Source organism: Eschrichtius robustus, chromosome 14 (genome assembly GCF_028021215.1).
Source record: "Eschrichtius robustus isolate mEscRob2 chromosome 14, mEscRob2.pri, whole genome shotgun sequence".
Lineage (NCBI taxonomy): Eukaryota > Metazoa > Chordata > Mammalia > Artiodactyla > Eschrichtiidae > Eschrichtius > Eschrichtius robustus.
The window spans coordinates 30,983,103-31,009,244 of NC_090837.1; the positions used below are offsets into that span (position 1 = coordinate 30,983,103).

Genomic DNA, 26,142 nt, shown 5'->3' on the forward strand with positions numbered 1-26,142 from the left:
AATTAAAGTGAATGTGTGTGTGTGTGTGTGTGTGTGTGTGTGTATACCATCAGTAACCTGAAAGTATCAATATATAAAGCAAATAAGTAGTTTCAATGCTGCACTGCTTTTCAGCTTTAGTTTCAGGCCCACTATTCGACTTGAAGCCAGTAAAAAAAACAAAACAAAAAAAACTATTAATATTGTATTATAATTTTAAAAACATCAATATTTTAATTCTTAGAATTAAGACAAATTTTAAAAATGCAAATTATTCTAGTGTCTACTTGTTACTATCTCATTTTGTCTCAACATAATTAGCCAAATGAAGCAGCTCAACGGAAGGAGTGGACAGTTGCTCCTTAAATAATTTAGCGAATAACAAAGGGAATAGTAAGTTATTAACTGCATTAAGAACTCTAACTTACCAAAATGTGAAGATATTCTTTTAATTCTCTACCTTAAGTACCAGTGATTCTTCAAAGATATTGAAGAAAATATTACAGTCCAAAAAGAAAAAGGAAAGAAAGACCAGCACAAATTCTGACAGTGGTTGAACAACCAACACAGTCATTAAACTTTTTAAAAGGAGAAGATAAAACTTCTTGGGGTTTAAAACACACCACCCAAACAGAATCAATTAAATAAACGACTAGTGATGTAAGACGGATAAAAGCTGCGTTTATGGGGCCTTTATGATTGCTGTAAACCTGTATTCTAAGTGTTAGGAAGAACAATAAAGCAAAGGCAAGAAGAAGGTGAAAAGTACCTGGCTCTGTGCCCGTGTGGCTCGGTTCTGTACGAGAAAGCCCCAGGGACCGTGGCCGAGGCCGGGGGTACCCTCCTGGGACCCTCAGGACCCACCGCCTGCTTTACTGAACCGCACGCCCAAGTCCGGTGACTCCGGAGCCACCGGCACGTATTCGTGGCGGCCAAAGAAGGCATCGGAAAACGGATCTTCCAGAGCTAGTTTTCTCCCCACAGCAACTGAAAATGGGATATTTTCCCCCACCTCACGGCCGTCTGCGTCCCACTCCCCGAACCTCCCCAGAACAGTCGTCCAGGTGAACGAGGCACGCAGAGGCAGGTAACCGAGCTCCTCCTAGGGGAGCGGCTCCCTCCGGGGCCTCGGGAACAAAGCGCAGCGGCCGAGCGGGCGGTGCTGACAGCGGCCCAGGCTGCCGGCGGAGGAGCCACGCCCCGCGCCCGCCCCGCCTCGTAGCCGCGGAGGCCGCCCAGGCCGCGCGGGCCCCGTCCTCCCGCTCCTCCCGCCCGGCCGCGGCCTCCAGACCCAGAGCGGCACCCGCCACCGCAGCTCTCTCACCGTGCGCCGCGGCGCCGCGAGGCAGCCTGGCTCTCGTTCCCCGCGGGTCGGCCGAGCGGGCGCACCGCTCTGTGGAGGGAGGCAGGCCGTGCCTCCGCTCAGTCCTCCGCGCAGCGCCCGCGAGCCTCGGCCCTAAAGCAGGGAGAGACCAGCCCGCCGCCGCCTCGCCCCCGCCTCGCCCCCGCCCCCTGCTTCCCTCCGCCCGCCTCGGCTCCCGCCGCCGCCGCCGCCGCCGCCAGCTCTCGCCAGGAGGCGTCTCTCACTCCCCCGGCGCTCCTGTCCGCGCGCAACCCGGCCCCGCCCAGGCCACGCTCCCCGCGGGCCCAGCGCGCCCAGGGTCCCACCCCCTACCCGACCCCGCCCCGACCGCGGCCACGCCCACCCGGCCCACACGCGCTGTCCCCCCTTCCTCTTCTCTCCCCCTGGCTTTGGCGCCTTCCCGCCCGCCTCGGTCTCCCGCAGACCCTGCCGCCCGGCCCCTTCTCCGGGCTCACCCTTCCCTGGTCCCGGAGCTGGGACGTGATCTGCACGAGCTCGTCGCCTCCTCACAGCCACCCTGGGAGGGAGCTGGTCTCGGCCCCGTTATGGGGATGCCGGACTGACTGATGCACCCCGCTGGTACCCAGTGTAGCTCATACCTGAATCCCGTCATTGATGTCGGAGACAGGATTTATTAAAAACGCAGGCTTCTGGGGTCTGCCTCAGACCTACTGAATAAGGGTCTCCAAGAGTAGAGCCTTCGTCCCGCAGTGCACTGAATGCCGAGCCCTTCCTGGGCGCCCGGCTTTGTGCTCAGCGCTAGAAGCGGGCAGGGGTGCCGTGGGTGCTGGTCCAGAAGGTCGCAGGCCAGGGGAGAGGACGGATGGACACCTGGACAGATGGCAGGAGACGCCTGCCCAAGCATGTGTGACCAACAGTTAGCTTGTAGATAAAGGCGACTGAGAATGGCACTCAGTTCTTTCCCACAACCCTGGGAATTTGCTTTTTTAAACGTTTCCAGAGTGATTAAGTTGGAGCCCATTGTACGTTTCCCTTGGAAATGGTACTAGACCATTTTAGACCTAGTACTAAAGTCTTAAGCTGGTAAGATCTTAAATGCCCACATTCCCCTTGGTTGATGAAGAAAACAGAAAGAATGGAAAGAGTTGATTGGCTGACAGGGTGGACTGCATTATTGCTGTTAGTCCATTTTTGTACAGTAAGTAAGAATACATTTCAAAAACCATCCCTGAAAATTATCCGAAAGAAATAATTGAGTGTACACAAATTTAACTTTAAGGATCTTATTCTTAGCATTACTTACTGGTTAAATGAATTATGATACAGTGCAATGGGCTAAATCAGATATTAAAAAATAATATTGTAGATCAGAGGTTCTCAGACTTTGTAGTCTCAGGACCCCTTTACACTGTTGAAAATTATTGAGGGCTCCAAAGAGGTTTTGTTTATGTGTGCTACATCTATCAAAACTTTTGAAGTTAAAACAGAAATTTAAGAAATAATTATTTATTATCTCATTTAAAAACAATAGACTCCGTTATATGGTAACATGAATACATATTTTATGAAAAATAAGTATATATTCCAAGACAAAAAAAAATTGGTGGGAAGAGTGGCATTGTCTTACATTTGTGCTATTTAATGTCAAACTTAATAGAAGGCAGCTGGATTTTCATATCTGCTTTTGCATTCAAACTGTTGCAATATCATATGTTATATATCCTCTAAAAAAACTACAGTGTGAGAGGAGACTGAAAGGCAAATAATGCATTAGAATTAAAATAAGAATAGTTTTGAGTTCATGAACTACCTGAAAATGTCCTGGGACCCCCAGGGTCTCCTGATCACACTTGGAGAGCTGGTGTTGCAGAGAAATACCATTGGCATGGAAAGATATTCATGATATATCAACTTTTAAAGCAGTGTGTGTATTTTTAGAATGACTAATGTTAAAAACTGTGTATACGGTTATTTTAAAGGCCTGGAAAGAGAACCACGGTGTAAGGAGTGATTGTAAGGAGATTATGAGCGATTTGTGTTGTTGATGTTTTTTCTTTGTGCTTGTCTGCATTTTCTCATGTCTTTGCCTGTATTACTTTGGTAATAAGATAAAAAATAGTTATTTTTAATTTAAAGATCCTCTTTGATAAGCTCTAGAAGATCAAATGTCATTTGAGCCTCCAGGTGGCTATCAAGTGGTTCTGAACGGGTTTGGGAATTTGAGAGCTGCAGGGGTTATTGCAGTGGCTATTTTATTTTACCAGAAGCCTTTAAGATCAATGCAATAAAGCCTCTTAGTAGGGTTTGATGAAAGGGTCAAATGTCACTGATTCACCTAAGCTTCAATCACCTGATACAGACGCATCAGTGGTTGACTGTCAGCCAACTACAGTGAAGAGGTGACTCGTTTCCTATTGCTGCTAACAAATTACTGTAAATTTACTGCCATAAAACAACAACAATTAATTTTCTTACCGCCTGAGCTCCGCCTCCTGTCAGATCAGCAGTGGCATTAGATTCTCATAGGACCGCGAACCCTACTGTGAACTGCACATGTGAGGGATCTAGGGTGCGGCTCGTTATGAGAATCTAATGCCTGATGATCTGAGGTAGAGCAGAGGCGGCGATGTTAGGTCTGGGGAGCGGCTGCAAATATGGATTATCATTAGCAGAAAGATTTGACCATAATAAATCAATTGCTTGCAGACTTATATCAAAACCCTATCAGTAAGTGGCAAGTGAAAACAAGCTCAGGGCTCGCACTGATTCTGCATTATGGTGAGTTGTATAATTATTTCATTATATATTACAATGTATATATATAATGTATATATATTAATGTGCACAGTAAATGTAATGCACTTGAATCATCCCGAAACCATCCTCCCCACCCCCCCGCCCCATCTGTGGGAAAATTGTCTTCCACAAAACTGGTTCCTGGTGCCAAAAAGGTTGGGGACCGCTGGGGTTGAGGGAGTGAAGCTAGGGGAGGGGGTGTTATCCTGCCCAGCACAGAGAGATAACAAGGACAATTGTAGTTTGTGAACTCACTCTTGTAGGTGGTGCTTCTACACTCTCACCTCTGGGCCTCCCCTCACCCCAGCCAATTCACCCCAGAAGACAGGGAGCAAAATGGGAGCCCGAGACACAGGTGTTGGGTGCCCCTGCTAAGCACTCCAGTTTGGTCTGGATTCTCCACTTTTGAGCTTCCTTATAGGAGTACGGGCAGAGCCCCCGGCCCTGCCGGAGGTGGGACTGGATGGGGGGCAGAGGGGGGTGGGGATTGCTCAGGCCTGCCTGGAGGAGGCGTCCAGCCTGTGCGCCTTTCAGCCGGTGGAGACAGGAAGGCTATTCTGTGTCCCAAGGAACCGGCCGACTGCGGCAGGCTGGAGATTATGGTTTGGAATCCACTGTCCCATTCTTAATGCTTTCCATCCGAGAGACTCAGCTGAATTAGCTGATTTGATTTACAGATTTGAACTAAAGGAGCCGCATCTAACAGCCTCGCAGCCTGTGGTGTGGAAGGGAAGATCTAGGGATGGAAGGCCCTTTGGGAGGAAACCTCCTTCCTCCACCCTCTCCCCCGCCTCTTCCCTCCCTGCTTTGTTGTGGGAATTACCGCAAAGCTCTCAAAAGAATGGGGAAAGAAAACGCTTACTTTCAAAGGCCTCTCAACTCTTCCTGTTTTAAACAAGAAGAAATGTAGAAAATCTTGAGGCTATTTTTGTTTTGTTTTGTTCCATTCCATGTTCATAAGATCCTTATAATTCCCTCTGCAATGAACGGTTGTGAATCCACCAGGCAAAAGGACTGCCCAAGCAAGCTTTTCCGAGGCTCAGGTCCCTAGGGCTACAGGAGGCCTAGCAAACCTCTGGGGAAACTGCCGACCCCGCCTGCTAGGAGAAAATGCTGTTTTGGCAGATGTTTGCAAAGGGCTATCAAGGGCTATTGAGAGATTTACAAATCATTCCCAAAAGCTCTTAAGGCTTCTCAAAATCCACTATTTACTCATGGCTCACTCTTGCCTACCAAATTAGGTCCCAACTTTGTAGCTTACTTATTTAGAATATTTCTTAATTTATATTCATTTCGACTTTTTCCTTTTTTTCTGATTACAGAGAATTTAAAAATTTCGGGACTTCATGTGCGACCCTGGCCATTTTAGCCCCCGGAGATTGCACCTAGCTTCCTATATATTCCTTCAGTCTTTTTTAAGTCACATGTATTAACATATTTTTGCAAAAAATGAAATTATGCTAAGAATACTTCACTGCAACTTGCTTTTTCCCATTTGGCATATCCAGAACGTCTTTTCATGCTAGTAAATGTGGATCTTCTTTGATGTTACACAAATCCTCTCCATAGAGCCAAGGTGGTCTATTTGCATGCTTCATACTTCTCCACTCCTGTATTCTGCACATTTTTCTTTTTGCTTGGGACATGATTCTTTTTTCTTTTTCCTGGCTACATAAACCCTATCCACTCTTTTTAAAAAAATTTTATTTAACTGAAGTATAGTTGATTTACAATGTTGTGTTAGTTTCAGGTGTACAGCAAAGTTAATGTTTTTTATATATATACGTGTATATATATACTTTTTCAGATTATTTTCTATTATAGGTTATTACAAGATATTGAATATAGTTCCCTGTGCTATACAGTAGGACCTTGTTGATTATCCATCCTACATATACTAGGTTTGCATTTGCTAATCCCAGACTCCCAATCCCTCCCTCCTCCACCCCTCGGCAACCACAAGTCTGTTCTCTACTTCTCTACGTCTGTGAGTCTGTTTAGTAGATGAGTTCATTTGTGTCGTATTTTAGATTCCACATATGAATGATATCTTATGATATCTTACGCTTTGTCTTTTTCTTTCTGACTTACCTTAGTATGAGCAGTCTTCAGTGGCTGGAAACCTTGTTTCCACTCTGAAACTCATGGGCGTGCACTGAGGTGAGAGGCTCCAAAGCAGGTAGGGTACACGGGACTGCGTCACAGCTGTGCTGTTTTATCCCACGTGGAGACAGAGCAATTCTGAGGCAAGAGTTCTTTCAGGATTGTGTTGGGCAGGGCTAAACAGAACAAAACAACAAGCGAACCGAAAAACAAAGAAACCCACACCAAACCTCCGCAAGAAGGCAGCTGGTCTGCTCTTCACCTGCTTGCCAGCATTAGCCTGTTCACTCCCTCTGAATTAGTGATGTCTTTGGACTAGATTTTTGTCTGCCTCTATGTTGAGCATGCACTTTTGCTCAGTGAATGTTTCCTCGTGAAACTTCCACCACAGTGCTAACTTATGTCAGAAAGCCAGAGCTTCTAGATGCCTCTAAAGGACAAACTGCTCCTTTTCACCATCTCCAGCCTTCGGTGTCGTTAATTCAGGGACTCACATGGCTTCACCAGGGCTTCCATCTGCAGTATCCCTGATTAGACTGTACCCGTCCAGGTTTTCTTTTCTTTTTCCCTTTATCAGTGACTTCAGCTTTTTGCCTTTAAGCCGGTCAGACTTACAAGTTGAGGTTTTTCTTTCTTCCCTTCATGCTTTTTAAAATATGGATGTGACATTCATCTCTTTCATTTTTAAATACCACTCCCATTTCACAAAACATGTTGCTGTGATTCTCTTTCCCTTTTAGGAAAACAGAATTTTTGTATTCTCCAAATATTCCAATTGGGACAGTTACACCAAGTAGTTTAATTAAAGCATTCTGAGGGACTTCCCTGGCGGCGCAGTGGTTAAGAATCCGCCTGCCAATGCAGGGAACACAGGTTCGAGCCCTGGTCTGGAAAGATCCCACATGCCGCGGAGCAACTAAGCCTGTGCGCTACAAATACTGAGCCTGCGCTCTAGAGCCCACGAGCCAAAACTACTGAAGTCCGCGCGCCTAGAGCCCGTGCTCCACAACAAGAGAAGCCACTGCAATGAGAAGCCCACTCACCTCAACTAGAGAAAGCCTGCGCGCAACAACAAAGACCCAACGCAGCCGAAAATAATAAATAAAATTTAAAAAAGAAAAAAGCATTCTGAAATAGACGGTTGAAAATATACTACTATAATTTATTTCAGCAAACACTGCTTACGTTAAGAATGTTTGCAATGACAGAATTTTTTGCCTCGAATCCTTGTCACTAAAACCTAAATGCATGGATATGCATACATTCCTTAAATTCTTATGGATGTTAATAAAGACCTACCTGCCAAAGGGCTTGTGTGCAGAATAAGGAATTCCTACAAATCAATCAATAATAAAAAGACAACACAATGAAAAATGAGCAGAACACTTGAGGACGGTTCACAAAATAAAATGTACAAATGGCTATTAAACATATTAAAAGATATGTTCAACCTCTTGAGTCATCAGAGAAACGCAAGTTAAAAGCACAGTAAGATACCACTACATATCCGCCAAAACTGCTAAAATTGAAGACTGACAACACCGAAGATTGATGAGGATTCAGAGCAACTGGGCCTCTGATAGTTGGCAGTAGGAGTATAAAACGGTACAACCCCTTTGGAGAACTGTCAGTTTCTGATGAAGTTAGACATACATCTATGCCCTATGACCTGGTGACTGTACTCCAAGGTATGCGCCCAAGCAATGAAAGAACATGTTCACAAAAAAAGATTAGCATGTTTAGAGCAGTTTTATTCAGCCCCCAACTGGGAACAATCCAAATGTCTACCAACGAGAGTGAAGAAATAGGCTTGTACAATGTACTTCCACTCAGTAAGAAAAAGGAACATGACTGACACATGCAACATGGTGAATTTCAAAACCTTATGTTGAAAGAAGGCAGACGCAAAACAAGTGTATACTGTTTGATTCCATATACATGAAGCTCAAGAGCAAGTACAGGTAATCTATGGCGCCGGGAGTCATCACAGCGGTGGCCTCTGGGGTGAAGTACTCTGCAAGGGGGCAGGAGGGAACTGCGGGGGGGGATGGAAATGTTTTGTATGCATCTGTCAGGACTTATCAAACTGCCTACCTTAAGATGTGGGTATTTTTATTGGATACAAATTACACAATTAAAAAAAACTGAGGACCGCTCTTAAGCTGAGTGATGGGCACACAGGTGTTGTTTTTTACTCTATAGACATACGCTATATAAGCCTCATTCTCTGTATCAACAGCAAAATTTTCTTTAAAAGTCAGTCTTTCCAGGGACTTCCCTGGCGGTCCAGTGGTTGAGGCTCCAAGCTTCCACTGCAGGGGGCAGAGGATCGATCCCTGGTCGGGGGAACTAAGATCCTGCATGCCTCGCAGCATGGCCAAAAAAAAAAAGGTCAATCCTTCCACATGTACTTTTCACTGTTTAAATTATAATACTTATAATTCTAACCTTTTGAGCCATTTGATTAATAGGAATTATTTAAACTTTAAGGTTTGAAAAAAGATTTTTAAAAAAATATTGTGGAAATGCTTCTTTTAAAATACAAGACATGACTACCTCATGAGTTTTAAAAAGTCAATTTCCCCTACATAGAATTTTTGGTTTTTATGTGTCAGAATATCAGAGATAGAATAAAAAATATTGCTAACTTTTTGGATAACTAAGAAAAATAGATATTTAGCATTGCTCAATTTCTAGAATAACTCTATAATTCCTCAGTCTGTTAAAATGAGCTTCAGGGGATCTTTGCTTGAGATTTTTACAGTTAAGTCTGCAGCATGTCTAATACTTAAAATTCATTTTCGAGACCTCATTCCTGAATAGACTTGAGCTCAAAAGGCTAATTCTTCAGAGGTTGTTTCCCTAGAATGAGTATTTTGCAATTTTGCCAGCTGCCCAAGTAAACACTGGTGTTGGGCTTGGAGTCACGTGGGAGTGGAAAATAAAAAAAAAACACTTAACACATTTCACTCTTATTTTTTCTATAAAAATATAACTCTTTATTAAATAACATGCACAAATATCTAGTCATTTATTAAACAGATATGATTTAGAACAAGATTTAAAGAAATACAAATCCTTAGGTACAATTTAGTATCTTGTTCATGATATTTGAATATTTAAAAAAAAAATCACTGATTAAACTAACCATCCTTTATTTCTCTTTCAGAATCCTATATCTTTTTAGGCATATACCCCATTCCAAGTTTTTTCTAGCATTTTAGAGCTTCAGAATAATCTTTAATATCAAGAGCCCTTAACTTACTTACTTAACTATAAATTCCCGTGGAGAAGGCATTTACTTTTTTTTTTTTTTTTTTAAGCTATCCCGATTAGCTTCGAATGAGTCACTTTACAAAGGGAATCTGCAGAAGCAGCATCATGGCAGACAGGCTCCAGCAACTTGAGGTACCACTGAAGAGGGTGAGAACTGTGGTTAGTACTAAAAAGCTGGGATGACTAAAATATGCCAGATTTCTGCTTGCTTGGTTTTTCTCTTCTGCAGCTTGTTCTGTTTGGCCAAACAGTGATTTTTTTTCCGCCCCCCTTCTCTGGTTGAACCATCAGAACAAAATGCTGTATAAACTTACCCTTCTCATATTTTCTATGATTTCAATGCTCAATAATCTGTTTTTTTATTTTTAGGCAAAAGTATAAACAAAATTTGCATTAAGTTTTTCATATTAAAAAGTATTGCTTTTATAAATTAGTTTTTAATGTTCCCAGCCTTAATAAACTTAACTTCAACAAAACCAGTGCTTCAAAATCTACCCTGCCTTTCTTGGCCCCATTTATCCAATAAAAAAGGCCAAAATCTTTCATCTAAATTTCTAAAGACTACTACATCCAATCTTTATAATAAAGTCCTTGCACTGTGTATTTTTCACACGTGCTGCTTTATTGCGCATGCCAAGTACAGTATCAATTAAAATATAAACTGATGTAAAAATTCAAAAATCCCTAAGCTTAATATATACCTTTGCACTCAAAAACTTCAATTTTACATTCTTTCCCACTAGCTGGGATTTCCAACTTGCAAGCTGAATTTAAATCACTTTATTCCTCATATATTCTTTTCACTTTTTTCTATCAGAATAAAAAACACCCGGTATTATTTTATAATTCAAGATAGTATTGTGGAAAGTTCTGTAAATTTTATCTCATATACTTATGATCAATTTTACATATAACCTATTTTCTTTCCAAAAATGTTTAGTAAGTTTAGCAGCAGGTTTCAGATCTGAAATATTCCTGAATATTTAATTTACATGTTATAGGAGAAACTGGACTTTTTCTAAGTATATTGCTAATTATTTTATTAAAAACAGCATACCAAATCTTATTTTAATTATAAAATTCTGAAAATTATATGTTTTGCATCTTGATACAAGGAAGAAATACAACATATTAATATTTCATAAACATTGCAGAGATCGATCAGAATATGCCCATTTCTTTTACCTCTTTTGACTACCAAATATCTCTTTTTTGAGTACTCAGTTATTTTAAAAGTGCAAAGGTTATTAAGCTTAAAACATTATATTTAAGCAATGTAAAAAAGTTTTACAATGATTTAACATGACCAATAAAATTTATTAAACATATTTACATATATTCACAGATTCTTTCATATTTGAGTATTAAAATAGACATTTACAATTTCAGAATTTTCATTCAAAGGCATTTTTGGGGGGAAGAGGAGAATAGGCTCTATCGTGAGATGAAAAAAGAGCTGTTTCTTTGCATGACTAATTCTAAATAAAATGTCCAACATAGTAAGTCACAGGTACTATCCTGGGAGACTGGTATGAAACACCTTACACTACCGTCAGGCATCGCTATGGAGAGAATTAAATTGTAGGAAGCATGCAGTATGGCTAAGTCACAGTCTCTACAGTTCTGTGATGGAAACAAGCTAACTCAGACATGCATGCCTTATTTAAAAGTCCTGCTACCTCAACACACTATCACTACACTCCATACCATACAAACTACAACTTTGGTCCTTAAACATTAGACAAAACAGTTTTACAATTATTTCTTTGTATATGTTTTGACTACCAATCCCTTTGTATACATTTTGACCATTAATTACAAGATTTACATCTGCACAATATGTATAAAATAAGTTATTAAAAAGGAAGACAATATTAAAGCTTTCAAAAAGAAAGCTGTACAATTAACTTACAGATATAATAAACTGAAGAAATTTTGTGCCAAGTTTTCCTTCCACATTAGAAACTATTTGGTAGGAATTGAGCCTTTTAGTTTGCTGATCTGTTTTAGTAGAACTTGACAGAACCTCAACACCCGTGGTCACCTCGTACGTAGAGCACTAACAGCTTCCAGCGCCATTAGCAGATCCTCAGCTCCCTAAACATCTACCTCGTCTGCCAACGTGCTCCAATGCGAGTCACCTTTCACCAATATAAATAATAGTTTTCAGTTAGAAACTGCTTGGATCTAAGATCCAAAATAATTCTTTTCATTTTTAATAAAATGACAGTGTTTACTACATCACCAACTTTAGTTGAACTTTACTAATAGCTGTGAAGGCATAATATCATATTTTTGTCAAAAGGCAGTATTCCACAGTATAATACTCTTAAGCCTCATTCATTTAAAACACCACCACCAGGAAGTCACGGCTGCTATATAGGAGTCAATTCAAAGTCATCATTCACATCAACAAGGGGAACGTAAAACTCCTGAATTTCATAAATGCTGATAGATTTATAGGTGGCAGGATCAAGTTCCTGGAGTTTGAGCTGCCATTCTAACCTCTGGACGGCATTTAAAGCTGCAGCTTCATGTTGTTGCCTCATTAAAAGACAGGTCTATTTAAAAGAAGAGAAGAATTCATTGATTATTTATTACAATTGCTTTGTTTAAAAATTAATCTCATGCATCGTTTCTTTAGGGTGTAAGATGGATATACTAGGGTATGTGAAGCTTCTGAGTCACACGTCCCTTTCTGGTTTACCCTGTCTGTATCCATATGCCAAATACTTCTGGACCCACAACTTCACACTCATCTAACAGACTTTAATTTGAAACTGTTCTTTCAAGCAATAAAATTTCAAATTATCAGAAGAATCAAGAAAATCTAAGGAAAAGTGATTTTTGAAATGATTCAAACCAAATAATTCTCTTTACAGATTACTTGCAAAATACATTTCTTCTCTTCTTGTTCTCCCCTCTTTCACATGTTGGAACTATAACCAGACTCATACACTGGATAACAAATATGAAGATCTCCATTAGAAACTGCTTTCTCTGTGGTAGCTGCACCATGTACATGAAATTGGACCCGAAAAATGGGGGGTCTTTATCTTCCTTTATCTTCCAAAGTGCGACCGCGTGAGGATTCACCACTAACCGGTCTTTCCTTTCCTAACCACTCCTCTCTAACACAGCTACAGTTTCTGTTTACGAAGGGGAAGTATCCAGTTAAAGTGAACTTCTAAACATACATACCTTTAATTTGTCAAATTTATCATCCACATCTTGTAACCAAGACATGAATTGTCTTGCATTAAAACGATCCCTCACAGAAGTTTTACTGTCATCAGACTGAAAGAAAACATTAAAATTGTTGGATATTATAAAATAAAATAACCTACTTTAAAATCTATATGCCATTTTATCTTCTTATGGTATATTCTACTTTTAAAGGAATGATGAAAAGTATATTTCAAAGAAAGAAAACATAATCTGAATATTTTAAAAATCTGATAAAGTATTTCCATACTGAGATTAGTTATTAGAATTATTAGGATGCTGGGTTTAGTTATTAATTAAATAGAATCCTACCGATCTGTGTGTCAAAAATGTCTCAGAAAGGCATGTCATATGAAGTATTACATGCCTGTGACTTCTTATTAAAGCATAATTGATTATGAAATTAATTTTAATGTTATCGTTTACCACATGTAGGGAGAAAAAAATGTTAAGGTGGGAGACAGGCCTTTGGGGCTGACATTTCTTCCAGGACCAGTCCTTTGGAGTGCTCACAAAGAAATTCTATACCAACTCTTAAGAATACCAGTTTTGGTATTCTTTTAAGATAGGCTATATTCAAACGTCAGCTTTGTATCTTACTGTGTAATCTCAAACTAATTACATACTCCCATTTTCTATTCTGTAAAATAGGGTAAAAGCACCTCTTTTAATCTTGTTTGAGAATTGAGAGTCACTAAGCCCTTGTTCTAACGCTTGGGCAATGGGAAGCACTGGGTCTGACAAACAACTGCTGCCATTACTGCTGCCAAAGCTCTGACCACCAGCACCATTGAGGTGGCATCCAGGCATCACAATCACACTACTCACATTCTTAGCTGTTACCACTTCCTCCTTGGTCTTCAGGTAAGACCTTTTGACTATTTTAAATTTTATTATTGAACCTTTTTTTATTATTACAAGTTTATTTTGAAAAGGAAGAGGTCTGATATGAGAATGGATAAAGGATGGCCCAAGCCCCTACCCAAGGAAGCGGACTTGTTCCTTAGTCCCTCAGCAGCTATGCTCACCTGAACAAGCCTGCTCCTCAGTGGAGAGACCGTCTACCAACTGTAAAGCCAGCTGTACAAGGGTGGGTAACAGGCCCACAGTCATCCTCAAGACGATGATTAAGTTCTCCTGCCCTTCAACTATTAGGTGGCTTGTGGCCTGATCCTTTTTAGTCTCTGATTCGGGGATCATTCTGAGGAATGATTTTACTGGGAAAATTCACTTCTTTTCAGAAATTCTCTTTATAACCCATCTGGGACTCCCTTTGTTGTTGTTTTTTTTTTTCCAGGTGAGAAAAATAAAGTCCAGAGAGAACTAAGTAACTTTCTCTGTAATATACTGCATATACTTTGTGTCTCTATAGTTTGTCTGATTTAAAACAGTATTTTCTAGTCTTTTTTGGTGATAATCCTTCACTGTCTCTGTTTATACTTTTATATTCTCTCTTATGACCAAAGAATTTCATTCTGGTTTATGAACCACAAAAAAATTCTGACAACTGATGTCTGGTTCTGAATTCAAGTAATTTATATGTGGCAGTAAACTCTTTTCAAGCTGTAGCTACAGTTTTCCACAGCTGTGTTAATTTATCCCAACAACATCCAAGATCCAAACAAAGCCTGGCCCTCTCTCAGCACTATCACGACCTGGGCTCCACCTGTCGCCCTTTCTAGCTTCCAGCAGCTTCCACTTTAGAAGCAACTTACAAGTTATCTATAAAAAGTACTTTAGTGTGAAAGAGTTGTTTTCTCCTTTGAGCTTTACTGATTGTTGAATTCATGTTTCTTCTGGGGACCCAGATTACCAAAGGTGCCTGCTATCCTAAGAGCACTAAAGGCCATGGCTAGTCCTTTACCTGGGCGTCCAGTGGCACGCTGTACACTTCTGCGTCCAGGAGAACAGTGCATGCGCTGAAGGGCAGTGTCTGATTTGCCAGTGTTCTTGCAGCTCTGTAATGAACCCGAAGAACTTCCTGTTCATTGGATACAATGAGTTTTTCCTAGTTGAACAAAGAATTAAAAAAACAACAACAATTCTTCAACCACTTGTTCTTCAAATAAAAATAAAATCACTTAGGGCTTCCCTGGTGGCGCAGTGGTTAGGAATCCGCCTGCCAATGCAGGGGACACAGGTTCGAGCCCTGGTCCAGGAGGATCCCACATGCCGCGGAGCAACCAAGCCCATGCGCCACAACTGCTGAGCCTGCGCTCTGGAGCCCACGAGCCACAACTGCTGAGCCCGTGCGCCTGGAGCCCGTGCTCTGCAGCAAGAGAGGCCACCCAACGAGAAGCCCGCACACTGCAACGAAGAGTAGCCCCCGCTCGCCGCAACTAGAGAGACGCCCGCGCGCAGCAACAAAGGCCCAACGCAGCCAAAAATAAAAATAAATAAATAAATTTAAGAAAATAAATAAATAAAATAAAATCACTTGAAGTGCTAAAGAACTTCAATCTCAGAGCAGGTTTTCTTTCACAGTAAGCTTGAGAAATTGGAGAACTCCAAGAGTTCCAAAAGTATAACCAAATTTCCTTTTCAAAATCAGCAGTCTTCTTTTTAAAAATCATCTTCTTAAAATGTACAATGATGGCTTTTAGTATACAGTTGTCCCTTGGTATCTGCGGGGGATTGGTTCCAGGACCCCCACAGATACCAAAATCCATGGATGCTCAAGTCCCTTATATAAAATGGCATAATATATGCATATAACCTACACACATACTCCTGTATACTTTAAATCATCTCTATCTAGATTACTTATGATACCTAATACAATGTAAATGCTGTGTAAATTTGCCAGTGTGTGGCAAATTCAAGTTTCGCTTTTTGGAACTTTCTGGAATATTTTTTCTTGAGTATTCTGATCCGCAGTTAGTTGAATCCACGGATGCGGAACCTGCAGATATGGAGGGCCAACTGAATTCACCAAGATGTTCAACCATCACCACTAATTCCAGAACATTTTCATCACCCCAAGAAGAAACCCCATGCCCATCAGCAGTCACTCTGCATTCCCCTACTTCCCCTGACAACAGCGACTCTACTTTCTGTTTCTATGGATTTACTTATGAACATTTCATACAGATGGAATCATATGGTAACTTGGTCTTTTGTGACTGGCTTCTTTCACATCCCATGTTTTCAAGGTTCATCTGTGTTGTAGCATGTATCAGTACCTCATTCCTTTTTACCACATTTTCTTTATCCATTCATCAGTTGATGGTCTTTTGGGCTGTTTCTTCCTTTGGGCTATCATGAATAAAGCTGCTATGAACACTCATGCTCAGTTTTTGTTTGAATGTATATTTTTATTTCTCCTGGGTAAATAACTAGGAGTGGGACTGCTGGGTTATAATGGTAGTTTTATGCTTAACTTGCTGACAAACTGCCAAAATGTTTTCGACAGCAAGTGTATCATTTTATGTTCTCCCCAGCAATGTGTAGGGTTCCAGTGTTTTCACACCCTTGCCCATGTATGTTATTGTCTGTCTTTTTTATTATATCCATTCTAACTGTTCTGACATGATACACCATTGTGGTGGCAGCTTCTCTTTTATAACGAATATTTCATAGCAACAAACACACTGTACTCTAATGCTAACTACAGTTGACCCTTGAACAACGTGGGTTTGAACCGAGCAGGTCCACTTATACATGGGTATTTTTCAATAAATACGTACGACAGTCCTACACAATCCACGGCTGGTTGAATCCATGGATGCAGAAATGTGGATACTGAGGGCTGACTCTAAAGTTATAAGTTAATTTTTGACTATGCAAGGGGTTGGTGCCCCTAACCCTCATGTTGTGCAAGAGTCAACTGCACTTGTAAACCTCTGACAATCACAGTACAATCCTGCCTAAATGTGTTAAGTGGGATCCAAAACTTCCACTTATGTAATACACAGTCACCCTTTTGTAAGGTTAATGCCAATCTAGGCAATCCTCTGCATTTCGCAGATGGGAATTCCTGAGGTCCAGCTGCAGACCTTGGCCTGTCTGGAAGGCTGCGCTGGGAGAAGACTAAACATGTGGCTGGTCTCGTCCCCACCATGTTGCCTATTCACCCCTCAACTGACAAGAAATTTATCCTTCCTCCACTGGAGAATGCAGGCCACATTATATCCAAATATGCATTACTGTAGAGTTTTTCTGTATTTATAATTTAGTGAAAAGCTAAAGAGACAGTCCTGTTTAATCTGCTATAAATTGCTATGTGATAAATGACACTCAAAAGAGAAGTGTTAAGTCCAATACTTATAATTTATGAATTTAAGTACAAGTTTAAGGTGGAACTTTAAGTGATAAATATCCAAACACGTGGTCAGATACTAAGAAAAAATAGCTAGAAGAAAAAATACTTTCTAAAAAGTTGGCTGGGGACTTCCCTGGTGGCATAGTGGTTAAGAATCCGCCTGCCAATGCAGGGGACACAGGTTCGAGCCCTGGTCCAAGAAGATCCCACATGCCGCGGAGCAACTAAGCCCGGGTGCCACAACTACTGAGCCCACATGCCACAACTACTGAAGCCCACATGCCTGCGTACCTAGAGCCTGTGCTCCGCAATAAGAGAAGCCACCGCAATGAGAAGCCCGTGCACCACAATGAAGAGTAGCCCCTGCTCGCTGCAACTAGAGAAAGCCTGCGCGCAGTAACAAAGATCCAACACAGCCAAAAAAAAAAAAAAAAAAAAAAAAAAAAGTTGATTGTAGACCTGCAGAGATAAAGAGCAATAACCAAAACTCTTTTTCACCATACAAGAAAGAAATACATTAAAAAAAAAAAAATCCATTTAGTTTATTTATTTATTTTTGGCTGCACTGGGTCTTTGTTGCTGTGCGCGGGCTTTCTCTAGTTGCGGCAAGCGGGGGCTACTCTTCGTTGCATTGTGTGGGATTCTCACTGCGGTGGCTTCTCTTGTTGTGGAGCACGGGCTCTAGGAGCGCAGGCTTCAGTAGTTGTGGCACACGGGCTCAGGAGTTGTGGCTCGCAGGCTCTAGCGTGTAGGCTCAGTAGTTGTGGCGCATGGGCTTAGTTGCTCCGCGGCATGCCGGATCTTCCCAGACCAGGGATCAAACCCGTGTCCCCTGCATTAGCAGGGGGATTCTTTTTTTTTTTTTTTTTTTTTAAGCAGGGGGATTCTTAACCACTGAGCCACCAGGGAGGTCCCAGAAATACATTTTTTAAGTCAGACCCCCTCCCCTAAGATAATTAACAGATATGTGGCTTAACTGATAGCCTACATATTCCACTTTAGATCATCATTCTTAATGCTGTGTCTTTGAACTTCTAGAGCAGAGCCTCTCAAACAATGTCTTCTGAGAATGGGCTATGCCTCTCCCAAAGTACTGCCTTCCTCTTAGTTCCTGGGGAGGCAGGTAGGATGCGAGGTGGCTCTGAGGTCAGGGGCTCTTGGGGAGGCAGGTAAGGGGCCAAGGGCTCTGGCTGCAAGATGTGTTCATTCATTTAGCACACTATTCCAATGTTATCATTTTCTATGGGAAAAATGCCCTCAGAACAGAGGTTCTTAGGCTTCGGTCCTCATACTCCTAAGAAGCCTCTGGACAGAACGAGGGGAAGGTCATCTGTGAACCTGAATGGGAAAAATTACGTCTTTATTTTTGCTCACCTCTAACTGGCATTTCTTTCAATTATCAATGTAGGCCACAGTGATGCCAGAAGTATTTGCAACTTTGTCATCCACAGAAATCACAACTATTTTCAATTCCTGTTATAGCTATTGCAGGTATTGCCCCTAAGTTTTTATATTAATTTCTTCTTTGAAATTCTAATAGTTATTAGACCTGCTACTGTATGACATGTGATGGCAGCTCTTCCATGTAGAGACAGCTGTGCTACACTACACAGCTGGCCAACTACCAACCAGTTCTTCCCACCGGAGAACCAAATGGCAGAGTTGTTTGTTCTCACACTGGCCAGACTTCTAAGTTGCTTTCTAGTTTTCTGTAATTATAAATTGTTTGCTGGTGGATAAGTGGAAGGATGTGAGTCATTTTCACTATTAAAGTTCTGCAAATTACACAGTTCAAACGAGAATTCTAAACTGTCCGTAAGGCAGCACAGCTTTTCTAACACGGTTAGATGCATAGATGAATATATACCAGGTGACTTCACACATGCCTGATGGCTGAAACAGCTATTGATGTGGGTTATATGACCTAACTTCTTACTGCTAACAAATCGCACTGACGTGGGTCATGGCACAATGTTGTAAGTTCTGTTTCAGTGCTTCTTTTTTTATTGCTTTTCTCTCTGTAATACTATAATTTTCTTCATTTAAAAACATTATTCTGAGGAAAGGTTTTATATTTAAATAACCAGATTGTTACAGGAATCCATGGCACAAAAAAGGTTAAGAACCTCTACCCTAGGAAATCAATCATGTATGAAGGAATTGCATACAAGGTTTTGCTTGTATAAGAATATGTGTGTATGTCTGTAAAGAAAGATCATAGCTTACATCACATTTTCAGAAAGTCCCTGACCCTCCCACAAAAGATTAAGGTGTTATTATGTTTGTCAATCCAAGTTACTTTGATGATTTCTATAAATAATTAGATAGGTTTTCCCCCCCGTCATTTCATGCCAAAACTAACCACCAGAAACTGGAATACTAAAGCAGACCCTAAAAGGACCAATGAGCACAACCTTGTTAAGAGTCTGTACTACAGTAGCTGGTACCAAGCAACAATTCCAAAGCTTGGAAATCCAAATGTCCAAATAGGAATTCACTGCTACAGTTCTGCAAATTTGGCAAATGATAAGAAATTATTAGAGATTCTTATATCAATATATCAAATATATACTGAACGTGAATTGTAACATGGGAGCAGCTATCCTAAATCAGGCTTAAAAATTCTCCATCTTATTGCGTGAGCACAAGATAAAATCAAACCATTTCCCAAAATGGCTTTAAATAAGAGTCACTAATAAAAAACTGTAGGCAATTATAATGTATTGTTAAAATAATTATTTTTGACATAAATGTAAATTTAAATATTTCTTACCCTTTCAATACTGTGTTGCAAACGAAGTTTCATCCTTACAACTTCCTGTTGTCGAAAAAGCTCTTTAAGCGGATCTGACAGGGAAGGTGGTGGGGTAATCTAATTAAAAAAAAAAAAAAAGTTGAAAACATTAGATTTTATTTACAAAAATCGGCTATTCCTATAAAATTAAAACTTTTTAGTGTGTAACTTAATGAAAACATAAATTCTAATGTTCTTTGAATTAAATAATATAGTAACAATTACACAACTGGTTGTTACTTCTCAATTTAAACTCTTTGAAACAAAGCAGAGCATTCCAGAAAACTTTTAATTCTGTTTTAATTCTGTTTAATATTTTAATTCTGAGGCCACAGCAAATTCCAAAGAGCACATTAGGACTAAGGCAGTTATTTACCATACAGAGACACATTTTAGAGCATCAGTAAGTGATAGTTCAAAGACAGGGAGGAAGGAGTAACAAAAACACACAACACTGAGCAAACAGTCCTAAAGATGACAGCAGTCTGAGGGTATGGTAAGTGAAATCTCTCTGTATACATGATAAAATCCAAACACTAAAGTGCTGAGTTTTACATTTAGTGAATTAACTCTTTTATAAAAATACATGAAATTGTCTTCTAATACAGTTGTTTTCAAACTTTTATTATATGTGGTAACTCACTTTGTCTATCCATGCTCCAAAAAGCGTATGTTTAGTTCATCTCTAAATTGATCATTATAGTGAACTGTGCTTTCTGGTAGATGCTGGAGGTTAAGAAAGCTGACTCAGGGACTTCTCTGGTGGTCCAGTGGTAAAGAATCCGCCTTCCAATGTGGGTTCGATCCCTGGTCGGGGAACTAAGATCCCACATGCCACGGGGCAACTAAGCCCGTGCGCTGCAAACTACAGAGCCCACGCGCTCTGGAACCCGTGTGCCACAACTAGAAGCCCGTGCACCGCAACGGAAGATCCCGCATGCCTCTACAAAGATCCTGCATGCCGCAACTGAAACTCAATGCAACCAAAAACAAAAACACAAAAGAAAGCTGACTCAGTCTATGTATACACTCAAGTGTTAATATAAAGAGACATCCAAGTATGGCAGTAACTGTCTGCGATCCCTGAATATTCTCCCTCTACCTCTTGGAGTATCTATATACCCCCCCACCCCAAGCTTTTAATTACTGTCAGCATATTAGAGTGAAGTAACAAAGGTATCTTAGCACATTTTGGCACAGTTTAATAACTCTGGGGACTCTTCTGAAGGGGGAACAAGCAGATACTGTGTGCTTCCTGATGTGGCGCTACAGGGATTATGCAGTACTATACAGGAAACACTCTTGCCAAAGACACAAACCTGGATCCAATCAAGACTCTATTTATAAACAGTAAACAGTTTATAGGAATCATGGGGAATTGAAAACATGTCAAATAACAATCAGTTGAATCAATGCAGAAAATTCTACAATACCAATAATTTACTGGGGCTGATCATTTTTCAGGTCTCTGATTGCAGTAATGCATTTGATTTCTGTGTCTGTAAACTTCTTTAAATTTAATAAGAAGAGGCAAGAGTAGAGTTTGGTGCTATTATTTTAGTTTTGTGAAGTCATACAGGCGTCCTTCAAGCAGCACAGAGGACAAATATCTACTCCTTTGAGACCGGACTGTCAGAGAAAGCTTCTTTGAGAGGGTAATGCCTGAGCTCTATCTTAAAGGAAGAGCCAGAGTAAAGAGTTAAGGGAAATGAGTTGTGGGGAAAAAAGAAAGGGAAAGAAGGGAGGGAGATAATTCACACACGAGAGGACAGTATAATCACCTGCATGAGAACACCTGGTGTCAGGAGGCAACTGCAGGCTGTCCTGAGTTCCTGGAACATCGATGTGAGGGCAGGAAGGGTGGGATACAAGGGTGGAGAGGGCAGCAGAGCCCAGTAATAAAGCTTGTAGTCTGTTCTGGAAACAGCGTTTCTTCAAGCATGACCCACAGAACACTGGGTGCATAGAGATGATTTACCGGAAACGGTTCCAAGAACAAGTTAAGTTTGGGAAACACTGTATATATGTACTTATTTAGGTATCTTGTAATTAACAAATTAAATTTTAATAGTTCTCAGAAGTCCTACAGTGAAGAAATCTATTTATTTTTAGATAAATGGTGTTTCCCAAACTTATTTGATCATGGAAAACACCTCTCCCTCCCTACTGGAGAAGGTATTTAATTAACATACTGTGGAACACATATTATTTGTAACACATTAGGGTAAATTTTGTATGTAATGGGGAACCAGTGGAAGGTCTTAATAGCTCACCGCTATATTTGGAGAACAGGTATTAGGGGGACAACATTGTAGGCAAGGAATTAAGGAAGCAGGTCACTGTTACACTGGTGTTAGATGAGGAGGGAGTGGAAGAGATGGGGGTCTAAAAATGTGGGTAACTGACTGATTTAGGATAAAAAAGAGGGAGCAGCTGAGGACCTGTAGGTCCTTAGCACGAGGACTGGATGGCTAGTAATAGAGACCACAGGAAGGGGACACGAGGAAAGAGAAGCAGGTTTGGGGGCAAGTTCAGTGCTGAAATGTTGAGTCTGTGGAGCTATCCAGTTAGCAAAAAAGAAGCCGAGGAGAGAGGTTTGGGCGGAATATATAAATTTGGGAATTCTCAACATATATCAATCTATAGAGAAGTCTCTATATGGAGACTTTTGAGGAAACTTTCCTTTTGCTGTTTTCCTCATCTACCTGTAAGTAAATCAGGCGTGGAGATTTTGTCTTTTTTAGCATCTGTGAGTCCCAGGAGTCTCTAGAACAGAAGCTCTCTTGACAGCTTCCTCGGGACACCCTTTCTTCTCATCCCCCACACCTCCATCCCTCTGCAGGGTTTCTGTGTATACCAGCTTGTGACAAGTCTTCTTCTTTTTTTCCTCCGCCTGTTCATTTGAGTTTTGGGAACCTGACCTAAAGTTTTATTTTTCTGCCCTGCATTTCCTCTGGAAAAATGGCAGCATTCTGGCTAAATTTTAAGAAAAGCATGTGATAGAAGAAAGAACATGTAAGTGGACTCTGGAGACAACATACCACATTTATTAACAGGTTCTATAATCAGATTACACAGACAAAGTGAAGAAACCACTTTGACAAAAAGGCAATTAGCAGACTGAAAGGAAACAAATGGATAAAATATTGGTAAATACGAAAAGTAATGTAACAAAGCGGTTTTTGTTATTCTGGTCTTTATTATTTTTCAAAAACTAAGTTTCAAATAAACGAGTTTTAGTCCAATAAACTCAAAAGTACAGCTTTTTATGAGCAAAAGGTGGAGGGTTCACATATTAGCAATAGTAAATGTGACCCTTAAAGTAATTTTGAGCTGGATAAAATAATGGTAACCTCTTAAATCTGTACAATGTTTTAAAAGTTTTCAATGGGCTGTGACATATACTATTTCAACCTGCTTTGAGGTGGGGTAGACATTATTGTTTTACAGATGTCAAAACTAAGGATCAGAGAAGTGAAGCAAATTCTTCAAGATCACACAGGTGGTTTGCAGCAAAATCTAGACAAACTCACGTATGCTACTTGGAAATCTACTACTTTTTCTACTACATTGTGCTGTGTGTTTCTCTACTTTAATAATTTTCATTAAAAACAAAGAAAAAATTCCCTACTACATCCAGAAATAATTCTAAGCTCTGCTTATAACGCCTTTTGAAACAACACTTGATTATGACTAAATTCTAGTTTAATTAAAGTTATATCCCTAGAACTGCTGCAAGGGGATTAAACTTGTATCACATCATCTTTGCAGGAATAAGCAAAGCTGATAGTAAACACAGGCATGCATAACACATACACAAATACGCATCACACTATATACACTTGTATACATACATATACGTATCAGTAGGCAGATAGTGTTAAAAGGGTAACCTAACAGTTTATTAGAAATTGTTTTTAGTGAAACAGTTCGTAAAAATTTCTAATTTAAATGTGTTCTTTATAGCTTTATCTATATTTCAACCCTATGATACATAGTTCAGTTCAAAGTTCTTATCCTTTAAGGAGAAATAAAGGAAAAAAGGAAATTATTAGCTTTATATTCTTTGAATCATTAACAAATTATCTTGCTGACAATTTGAAAGAATGACAAATTTATTTACAACTCTATTCTTTTAAATCTACTACTGTTTACTATTAGTAGAGTAATATCAAAATCTCTGTCTAAGATTTAAAAGGCACTAGCATCAGGTATATTCCGTGAAAGCGGGAATAAAGAACCACCATTCCTCTGTCTGATCTCCTCTGAGCTGGGCTTTGAAAGAAGGAACATGTGCAAAGGCAGGCTGTGAACCGGCAGGGAATGGCCTGGGGACCACCGAGTACAGCAGGGTAGTAACCACAGCCGAGCCTGCGTGAGAGGACCGTGTATGCAGGAGTGGGGACTTAGCTTATAGAAAACTGAGTCTTCTTTAGAAGATGTTTAGCCAGGTAGTCATGAATCAGATCTGAGTTTCATATAAGGAATCCAGACAATAAGTAGACTGACTAGCCTAGAAGAGACTGGACTAGAACCTATGGCAGCTTCTCAGAATGTCTGTTTTGCTCATGTCTGATATCCAGTTAGCACTATGCTTAGCACACAGTTATGAATTACATGCATATGCAATTTTTGAATATCTGATTATGCTATATTCACATGTGTGATAATGCAGTAGTCTAAGGAGGTCATGAGGTCCCTGCATGACAGTGGTAAGAAAGAAGAGGGGAAAGGAAGTGAGATGAATCAATAGGACTTAGTGACTAATGTGACAGGAAGGAAGAGGGGAGGGTTGAGTTTTGGGTTCCCAGCCTGGGAAGTGAGGTAACAGATAATGATGGTAACTGAAGCAGATGGAGCAAGAAGAGCACTTCTGAGATAAGATAAGCGTGTTTGGTATTGGACATAATGACTTTAAGGATATTGTGGGATATTCAGGAGACGTCCAGAAGCAGCTAGACACATGATTATGGAAATCAGTAGTGTATTCAGGGCTGAAGATAGATGTAGGACTCATTCTACAAGAGATCAAAAGTGTAGTAACCCTTAATCGGATTATAGCTCAGGGGGAGAGGCAGACATGTAAACAGTTAACTGCAACATAACAGGGGAGGTATAAGGAAGACACAAGCAATTCTGCTTTGACAAGACCTTGCACAGAGGTGACATCATAGTCGGTACAATCGATGGAAGAGGAGAGAAAAGGGGGCCCGGCGAAAACAACATTTCGCATAGAGGGAAAAGCACTGCCAAAGAACCCAAGTAGTGAAACAAGAGATTCCAAAGAGTGAGTTCAGTTTGGCTGAAACACTAGGTGATTTGGATGAGTGGTGAGAAGGTGAATCAGGAGGGGTAGACTGGGGTCAGACTGTGAATGAATAATTATGCTGGGCTTAGATATGGGTTTTATGCTGTGGGCAATGGGAAGCCAGCTAATCACAGCTGAGATACTTCAATAGGGAAACAGCTTTTTATTGCTTTGGAAGGGACATAAATTTAACAACAAGAGAGAATGCTCCAATAGAAAGAAACTAGGAGAAAAAAGAAGGGAAAAACTTGCTGCGACGTTGAGAGTAAGAGATAACGACAAGGGCCCTAAACCAACGCAGTGGTAGAAGGTACAGATTCTGGAAGGTAGAATGGTCAGAATTTGGTTTCTACTGTGGGTGTCTTCACTAATAAATACAAATTTGTTTTTAAGGGAGCGGGTGGTAACTCATTCCCTTTTGGTCTGTGTCAAGTCTGAAGTGGGAGTGGGCGCATGGTTAGCCCCTCCCCCCAAGAACGCGGGGTGCTGGTGGCTGATGGCTCCCGCTGCAGCTCCCCTCTAGGACGGAGCCCAAGGTCACATTCCTTCCCTGAGGGTAGACTCCCCGTTAGCAGCTCCCGCAGGTGCAGTGAGTCACTGTTGCACCTGCATTTATTTCAGTTCACCTGCTTGCTCTACCCGATTCTGATTCCCTCACACATAGACAGGGATTGCTCACAGTCTCAGAGTCAGCTTCCTGGGGAACCAAGCCCATTACAGGTGCCTCAGGTCATTTAGGTGACGATGCCCAGGAGGCACCTATATTTGAGTCTAGAGATCAACAGAGATGATATGGCGCAACAGAATTTTTTGGGACTAACTGGTGCGTGGAAGACTGCTGAAACCACAGAAAGAGACAGGACCTCACTGAATGAAAGCTGACTGAAAATTTAATTCCTGGAGAACGCTGATGTTTAAGGAGTGGGTAGAGGAGCCATAAAAAGACAGAAAAAGATTAGTGAGGCAAGAGGACCAGAAGAGTGCACCATCATGAAAGACCGGGGAGTGGGGGGAATTTTATGAACAAGATGGTCACGATATCAAATATGACAGAGATCAAGTAGAAAGAAAAAGGG

At 40.8% G+C, this 26,142-nt stretch overlaps 2 protein-coding genes across 8 annotated transcripts in view; both read right to left on the minus strand.

Annotated features, from left to right (window-relative positions):
* The window catches only part of TWSG1 (twisted gastrulation BMP signaling modulator 1), a 32,094-nt gene extending 30,616 nt beyond the window's left edge, over positions 1–1,478 (minus strand). For 2 of the 4 annotated variants that reach the window (XM_068563227.1, XM_068563226.1), the window contains exon 1: positions 1,304–1,478. The gene's annotated coding sequence lies outside the window, so the exon portion shown is untranslated. Of the gene's footprint in view, positions 1–748; positions 1,135–1,303 lie in introns of those variants that run through there. The other 2 variants (XM_068563225.1, XM_068563224.1) reach the window with 2 other exon arrangements.
* A 7,781-nt stretch (positions 1,479–9,259) lies between these two features.
* Positions 9,260–26,142, minus strand: part of ANKRD12 (ankyrin repeat domain 12) — a 115,046-nt gene continuing 98,163 nt past the window's right edge. For all 4 annotated transcript variants that reach the window (XM_068562323.1, XM_068562322.1, XM_068562320.1 and 1 more), the window contains 4 exons: positions 19,738–19,836; positions 14,568–14,711; positions 12,680–12,775; positions 9,260–12,039 (listed from right to left, as the gene is read on the minus strand). In XM_068562323.1, coding sequence (XP_068418424.1) covers positions 11,854–12,039; positions 12,680–12,775; positions 14,568–14,711; positions 19,738–19,836 — 525 coding nt within the window. In that variant the 3' untranslated portion in view covers positions 9,260–11,853. The remainder of the gene's footprint in view (positions 12,040–12,679; positions 12,776–14,567; positions 14,712–19,737; positions 19,837–26,142) is intronic.